Source organism: Hordeum vulgare, chromosome 1H (genome assembly GCF_904849725.1).
Source record: "Hordeum vulgare subsp. vulgare chromosome 1H, MorexV3_pseudomolecules_assembly, whole genome shotgun sequence".
NCBI classification, from domain to species: domain Eukaryota; kingdom Viridiplantae; phylum Streptophyta; class Magnoliopsida; order Poales; family Poaceae; genus Hordeum; species Hordeum vulgare.
The window spans coordinates 339,676,009-339,684,697 of NC_058518.1; the positions used below are offsets into that span (position 1 = coordinate 339,676,009).

General features: G+C 42.8%; 1 protein-coding gene across 1 annotated transcript; it reads right to left on the reverse strand.

The window, feature by feature from the left end:
- Positions 1 to 1,061: 1,061 nt before the first annotated feature.
- On the reverse strand, positions 1,062 to 7,909 carry LOC123434884 (probable trehalase). Its single transcript, XM_045115540.1, has 11 exons — positions 7,131 to 7,909; positions 6,322 to 6,441; positions 3,491 to 3,606; positions 3,294 to 3,394; positions 3,082 to 3,191; positions 2,841 to 2,913; positions 2,473 to 2,640; positions 2,284 to 2,371; positions 1,964 to 2,081; positions 1,639 to 1,852; positions 1,062 to 1,398 (listed from the first exon to the last, which is right to left on the reverse strand). The coding sequence occupies exons 1-11, from the start codon at positions 7,709 to 7,711 to the stop codon at positions 1,309 to 1,311; spliced, it is 1,779 nt and encodes a 592-aa protein (XP_044971475.1). The 5' UTR covers positions 7,712 to 7,909; the 3' UTR covers positions 1,062 to 1,308.
- Between the last annotated feature and the right edge of the window lie 780 nt (positions 7,910 to 8,689).

The following is an 8,689-nucleotide window of genomic DNA, read 5'->3' on the forward strand; positions in this document are numbered from 1 at the left end:
GTTCGCAGCAGAATTATCATGGTCCTATGGCGTTCCTGGTATGTTAGAAACGAGATTCTACATGGGAAGGACCCTCCACCGCAAGATGTATCTTGCTCGTTCTTGCAGAGTTACCACAACACCTTCTCCCAGATCTCAAGTAGCGTGGAGGACATCATTAAAGGGAAATCGCCTGTGGATACTGATCAGATCAGCCCCCCGTGCAAATCAGCACCAAGGTTACCGTGGCCTCCCCCTCCAGATGGAATGGTGGCGCTGTCTGTTGATGGTTCTTATGCTATATCTGATGGTTCAGCTGGCGCGGGGATGTTCCTGAGAACAGCAACGGGCGAGGTAATATTTGCTGCCTACCGCAAGCTATTTCACTGCAATGATGCACTGGAAACAGAATTACAAGCTATTCGGGAGGGTGTTAAGCTTGCTACCGAGCGCTCGGATGCCACTATCATGATCCAATCAGATTGTGTGACGGCTATCAATGCCCTAACTGACGTATCGTTAGATAGTTCCGCTTATGGTCATATGATCAGAGAAATTAAGTTCCTCCTAAGTGATAGGGTTTTTGTTCCTGTAAAAGTTTCACGTGAGCAAAATAGAGTTGCAGACTGCCTAGCAAACTATGGTCGATGTGGGGATAGTACAGCATGTTGGCTGGGTCACCCTCCCCCTTTTGCAAGCGATCTCGTTGCTAAGGATTGTAATTCTGTTATTATGGAATAAAGACCTATGACTTCCGCAAAAAAAAAAAGGAATGAGTAACTACATTCATGGGGGCGAAAGGCCAATACATGTACATATGAGGTAAAATACAGGAAGCCCCTTATACAACAGGGATATACAAAAAAAAAGGACTATACACATCTAACAGAAATATGATCTCATACTCGCATTACACATTGCATGAAAACTTTAGGGTTTAACATATTTTTTGTGGTAACAATAATCAAACAGGTTCATAAGCAATCAGAGGCGATCCTTGTCTCAATGCTATAAGTTCTAGCCATTGATCAAGCACTTGTATAAAGCAGTTAACAAGCAGGATTTAGTCAGATCTGACCCGGTTCGTAAGCAGGATTCATTTTGTAACAAAAAGAAGCAGGATTTAGTCAGATCTGACCCGGTTCGTAAGCAGGATTCATTTTGTAACAAAAAAAATAGACTACGCATACAATCAATCAAGTGCAGTCAATTAGACAATCAGTTAGTTGCTTAAGAAAGCTCAGCAGAAGGGCTCTTCCATAAAAAAAATTGACGTGTGCACCAGCATGCCTAGCCACATTTTCTTCTGACGCGGTTTGCTTGATCTCATCAGGATGAGCAGCCTATTTCCTTGTCCTGGGACCATCCCAACTCTTCCAAAAATGCTAATAATACACCATTGGACCAACCAAAACCAGTCTGCAGAATGATATCCAACGATCTCATGTTAGAAATTCAGATGGTAGTTGGATGATAGGAGATACTCCGTATTCGTGGTTATGAGAAAACAAGGCTGGCAAAATTATAATTAGAACTTACAACAAGCTATGGACAAAAAAATTGTGTAAGTTCGCTTTATCAAGAAGTGCAAATGCTTTATCAATATTGTGAACACAGTAGAAGGGCAATTGCTTTCATTTGTAACGTACAAGTCCATACCTGTGGTTTGTATTCGCCGCCTCCTCCGGATTTTCCACAGGCCTCCACGTCATACTTCTCATGCATTGCGCCACTCGATTTGTAGGCTGCATAGTTTGTTCTCACCCACCTCGTAGCGATGTCCTCAGCAAACTCTTTTGCTTCTGTTGAACCAGAGTTCAGCAATCCCTCAGCTATCAGATGCTGCAATGGTGCCCATCCATTTGGAAAATCCCTGTTTAATTACCAGAACGCCAGTTTTAAAGAAGGGAGACTGAATCATTTCCTGCACAAATGCACCGGGCAGAGTTTTATCATCTCTAAGAATCCATTTCAGGAAACTAACCATTGTTGCCCTGTATTGGATACTGAAGTTGCTATTCCTGCAGGACAGACCAACCCTGATGTTTGGAGGCTTCTCATGACTCTCACTGATTTTGCTTCGTCCAGAAATGGCCCCAGGCCTGGTTAAGTTCCAGACAACCATAATCAGTGGCATGCAATAAAAGGTTAAATGTTCAGAGATTTCCATAATCGATATTATTATTATTATTTTTAGGGAAACATGCTGCTAGATATTATACTTTCCGGTACTTTCCTTGATGTCACTGCACCATTAGGCATGAGAACACAAACATCAGAAGATAGGGAACATACAGTGCGCACCTGAATTATGTGCATTTAACCACAAGGGTATGAAGTTAGAAGCAAAGATGTTGCGGTTTTGTGACTTCGATTCCCACTTGTAGACTCCCTGAAACGATCATAATAATGCATCAGTTTAATACTACAGATTTTTTTACCAGAGTCAGACAGGGTTATAAGAGATGAAGCTGGTTTCCTCTATGAGCTCACCTGGCAATTTCCATCAGTGGGAAGCCAGTAGTCAAGCCACTGTTCCATCTCAGAATTCCACAAAAGAGACTCGATTGCCGTATGGCGTGCTTCTGAAGCCTGTGAGAAAATCTCTGCAGTTGTCTTCTCTCCAATGAGTTTGGCAAAGACCACTATGTCCCGTTCCATCTGTATTGTGAATAAAGGTAATGATCATTTAACATTTACGAACATTATTACTAGTAAGCCCTAATAGCTAAGAACTTCCTGCCCAGTCAGCATCTTCCAAGCTATGGTGTAGCAGAATGAACAAAAATACAATGTTGAACCGAATGACATTACAACACATGCTAACTATTGATTATATAATGACTAGGTCCGTACCTTACCTTGCATATGAACGTGTTCAAGTCCACAGGTATTACGAATGTTGTTACCAAGGTTGTCATGTCAGTTGAATTACTGCACAAGTAAACAAATCATCTTTGTAAACAGCACGTGGTACACATTATGATTTTGATCCCATGGGAGCTCTTAATGTCCTCTTTTGGCACCACACCACTTAATCAATGGAGGATTCAATTCGTTTTATTTATTTATTAGCAATTCATGAGTTACAGAACATCCAACCTCATCCATCGAGAGCTAAAATCCCATCCCGATTCAGCCGCTGAAGCAATCTGGTGGTATAATTTTTCCTTAGCAGCCGTAGAATTAAGCTTTGAGGCCAGTTCCTCATCCTGGAAACAGCAGAAGCTGCATATTTAGTTTATCCTTTCACATGGCAAAACTTCCACTGCGATCAGCATAGTTAACAGCATAACCAAAGTAAAAAACTTTACAATTGTTGCACTTTCTGGCCTAGGTTTGTTCCACATAGCCTGGTAGCGACTCAAATTATGCACGCGCCCATGATTGTCCATTATTTCCACGTTGTGAAGCTCTGCATCACAGAACCATTGTACAAGGGAACTGAATTTTAACCATGTGAGGATGTAAAAGGGGATGCTAAAATGTGGGTTTTATGCCTGCGTGCTACCTGATACCCAGAAGTTATGCTCTTTCAGCAAAGAGGGGAATGATCTCCTCACAAGGCCCAAATCACCTGTTGCCTTGTATAATTCCAAAACCATCGAGCTCAAAAGTGGCGGTTGGCTGCACAGTGAAAGCATATATCAGGTGACCAACATATATATGAATGCATTACAAGTTCTTTTGTACTTCCTTCGTCCCAAAATAAATGTCTCAAGTTTAGTACAACTTACTTAATTTGAAAGATGACTCCAAATTATTGCATTATGTGCTCCCTCAACCCCACAATATAAGAACGTCTTATATTATGGGACGGAGGGGGTGTTAACAAGAAGATGACACCAGTAATATACTATATGACTAATCTCCATAGGATCGGAGGCCTCACAATCAATCGAGGTCTTCAATTGGAATTTGGTCATCCGATTTTGATCGGGTCAACAATTTCTCAAACCCTTTCATTTAATTATTTATGCAATACACTATGCTTCCTAACTTTTAAATCTTCACAATTAATTGAGACTTCAATTTAGAATTTGGTCACCTAATTTTGACCGGGTCAACTATTTTTCAAGGAGCTCTCATATTTAATTATTTTAATTCTCTATATACTATATATCACTAATCTCCCTAGGATTGGAGGCCTCACAATCAATTGAGGTCTCCAACTGGAATTTGGTCATCCGATTTTGACCAGATCAACAGTTTCTCAAGTTCTTTCATTTAATATTTTTTACAATACATTATGCTTCCTAATTTTTATATCTTCACAACTATTGAGGCTTCAATTTAGACTTTGGTCACCTGATTTTGACCGTGTCAACTATTTCTCAAGGAGCTCTCGTATTTAATTATTTTAATTTCCTATATATATACTATATGACTAATCTTCTTAGGATTGGCGGCCTCACAATCAAGGTCTCCAATTGGAATTTGGTCATTCGATTTTGATCGGGTCAACAATTTCTCAAACCTTTTCTTTAATTTTTTATACAATATACTATGCTTCCTAATTTTTAAATCTTCACAATTAAATGAGGCTTCAGTTTAGACTTTGGTCACATGATTTTGACCGGGTCAACTATTTCTCAAGGAGCTCCCATATTTAATTATTTTATTCTCTACATATTATATCACTAATCTCCCTAGGATTGGAGGCCTCACAATCAATTGAGGTCTCCAATTGGAATTTGGTCATCCAATTTTAAAAGGGTCAACAATTTCTCAAGCCCTTTCATTTAAATTTTTATACAATACACTATGCTTCCTAATTTTTAAATCTTCACAATTAATTGAGGCTTCAATTTAGACTTTAGTCACCTGATTTTGACCGGGTCAACAATTTCTCAAGGAGCTCTCATATTTAATTATTTTAATTTTCTATGCTGCTTAATTTTAAAGCTTTTTCATTCGATTGAGGTATTCAATTTTCGATTAGGTTTACGATTTTGATTGGGCCAACGACTTTTCAAATAAATCAACAACAACTGGCCTATAAAAGCATTTTGACCCCTCGCAGACTCCTATCACCCATAAAAAGCGCCATCATGTGATACTATAGCACGAATATAGTACATGCAACCAAGGATGAAAAAATATCCCCACATAAATATGGGTTGATTAGCCGATAACACAGAATCACGCCGCAAAAAAACCACCAAATAACTACATTATAAATAAACAAAAACACACTCCATCGTCTCCCTCACCAGCCAAAATAAATACTCCGTCAGTTTCAAAATATAAGGGTTATTAGTTTTTTGAAAAATCAAATTTCTTTAATTTTGACTAAGTCCAGAGCCAAAAATATCGACACCCACAATATTAAACAAAAAATAAGAATCTAATAACATCGATTTGTTATGAATTTTGGTATATTTCTCTACAAATTTGATCAAACTTAAAGAGGTTTGACTTTTCAAAAAAGTAATGCACCATATATTTCGAAATATAGAGTGAGTAAAGAAATTTAAGAATCTCAACAAATTCAACGGCACAACAAAGCGTGTCCAACCCTTTTAGTAAATATAATACTCCCTCTGTTCACTATTATAAGATATTTCAAATATTTCAATATGAACTAAATACGCACTAAAAGTGTATCTATATACACCTGATTCAGAAAAAAGTTAGAACATCTTATAATAGTGAACAGAGGAAGTATTACGTGGAGTTATGTACTTTCTCGGATAGAGAAGAAAGTGCGGACTTTCCTGCAGGTGATGAGTGATATGGCAGAAATAAGAGTGAACTGCACTTAATTTGCACCGGGTGGACTGCCACAATAATATTTTCTATTTCTTATTCAAAATTATACATTTGCATTATGTGGTGAAGTACACACCTAAACATTTTGGTTGAAATATATGATCAATTGCAACCTAAAGGAACAAGTATATGTTTCATTTCAGACGTGTATATATTTTTACGAAAACCTTATAGGCATATAGTTCAAGAGTAGGGCATTTTGGAGACCAAGCTCCATCAAAGCCTTAATTTTGAAATTTTCGAAATTCAAACTTTTCAGTTTCAAAAAAATAATCTAAAGAAAAAAACACATGTGCAATTCCATGGAGCTCGATCTCCATTTTCGACAATTCTAACTTTTCAGTTTCATGGAACTTTCTCCATTTGGCATTTTCAATAATTCAACGCACAATACACCACACGTGGATGTTTTCATATTTTATATGCTTGTATGTTACGAGGCACGATACGAAGCGCAAATGTGCAACACTATTCTAAAAGAACCTAATGCAAAATAAAAAATATTTTTTTTTTGCGATGCACATGCATGCAAATCAATCAGTGGGTACCACACAGAGATGGAGTTGTTACCTTCGATTAGTGTAGTAGGATCTGGCGCCGTTGAGAACGAACCCATATTCCTCCACGAGGTACACAAGATTGAGCACGATGTCCTTTGCCGTGTCGTACATTTTGCTAACCAGTAAGCCCCTGCATGCATGCATCAAGCCAAGCAGAAATCAAACATCCACTACACACTCCCTTGTCGGTGTACCGGAACAACAACCCTTGTGGGTGTTTCGGTGTATATAGCGCGTGCACGTAATTCTAAATCAATAATTTAACTAAATAAATATGTATTATGAGATAGAGGAATATTATATATGATGAAAATAATGCACCTCCCTCTTCTAATATAAAAGCATTTTACAATCTCAGTACATCCGCGTACAAAATGACATGCTTTTGTTGACAGATAACATATGTTTAGTGGTTAGTCAAATCGATGATAGCTACGTGCACATTCTATACATTCGGACGGACCGAGCAGGAGTACTGCAATTTCCTTTAGAATCAACCTCAGTGGAACCTCGATTGGGACTAATTTTAGTGGAGCTACCGGTCCCCGGCCCTGGGCCGGTCAGCGAAGGGCCACGTCCCATCCCATATAAAAAAGCAGCCGCCCCAGCATGCTTCCATAGATTACGTGACAAAGGTGAAGGGACAAGCGAGTTAGGGGAAGTCAAGCACGTAAGCCCGAGACAATCCAAATGGCAGCTACCAGCAGCTGACAAGCGGGAGAACACGTGAAGCTACTATGAGAGGTTCGTGAACGGCCAATAATGGACGAGGGGCCGACTGCCGACGAAGGCGGAGGAGAGGAATACGAGGTGACGGACCTGACGACCCAGTAGGAGTCCCAGTAGTAGACCTCCCGGAACCTGGAGCCCGGCACGACGACCCTGCCGGGCAGCGGCAGCAGGGTGTGCCGGCCGGGCCGCGCCGCGACGTCCGGCGCCACCCGCCGCGCCAGGTCCTTCCACAGCGCGTGCACCTCCAGCGCCCACGCCCGCGCCTCGCGGCTCGCGACCCTCGGCAGGAACCCGCGCGGCTCGGCCTCGAAGTCCGGTGGATCGGCCTCCACCAGGTCGGACCCCGCCGACGCGAAGTACCTGGCGAGGAACGTCTCCATGTCCTCCCGCGTGGTCACGGACGCGAGCGCGGCCTCCGCGGCGGCCCGGTCGGCGCCGGGCGCGAGCGGCAGGTCGACGTAGAGCTTGGGGTCGAAGTCGTGCGGCCCCAGCGCGCGCAGCGCCGCCGACTGCACGCGCTGCAGCAGCCCGAGGAGCGCGTCGTGATCGCCTTCGCCGGCGGCAGCGACGTGGGCGTGGGCGGGCTCCATCTGCGCCGCGCGGAGCAGAGGGATGGCGAGGAGGAGAGCGGGTAGCAGTAGGAGAAGATGGCGCGGGGGCGGGGCCATTCGATGAGGAGGGTTTTGTGTTCTGTTGGCGGAATTTGTGGGGGCGTGACGTCCGTGCGGGAACGGGAAAAGGGTGTCCCGTTGAGACGGTTCCGGTTCCGGTTCCAGTTCCGTTCGGCGGCAAGGGAGGCGACGGGGCCGCGGCGGACTCTCCCGCGGGTTGGTGATGGAAAGTGGAAAGGATGTTTCTGCTGGCGGTTTGGGCTTTGCGACGCGTGGGTTTTTATTCGGGAAGGCACCTGCCGATCTGGGCCGGCCGTTGGGATCGATGCGTCCTGTGAACCAACTTTTTTTTTTTGAGGAACTTTTTTTATCTTTAGAAATTCCTTTGAACCAACTTGTCGCATGTGCAGCGGTTGGGCTTCTCCTTTTGTTTTTCGCTGGTGGCTCGCTGGAAACGATCGTGGTGGCGGTGGCGGTAGCCGGATACGATCGTGGCGACGGGGGACGGGGACGCACGCCACCCGTCATGGATGGAGGACATATGATAAGCTGGTCACCGGTGACGGCGCCTGCTTTGGGACGTCCGACGTGATTAGACGGATCTAGACCATCTTTAACAGACCCGTATAAAATTAATTCATGAAAGTCATTTATAATTCGTGAAAAAAAAGTTTTACGGATTGGTGCGGACGCGAACAGAGTCAGATCCTGTAAAACTTTCATTTGTCGTAGTCTTTGATTGATAGAGAATCCCCAAAGGTTCATTTACGAACATGGATGCAGATAAAGATGATGATGGCCCAAGAAACTTGAACAAGCTCGATGGTGATAAGAAGACAAATAAAAAGATCAAAAAAGGACACAAAGCATCGAACTTGCGGGACAAGATAGATGCCATGGTGCAATCAAATAAGATGATGCTAGCGAAGTCTTTGAAGCCAAAGATAGAGTTGGCCGAGAAGAAGGCACGAGAGAAGCAAGAGAGATGGAAATTGCTCAAGGGTGTTGAGGAGAGAAGAACACGTGCCGCTGAGA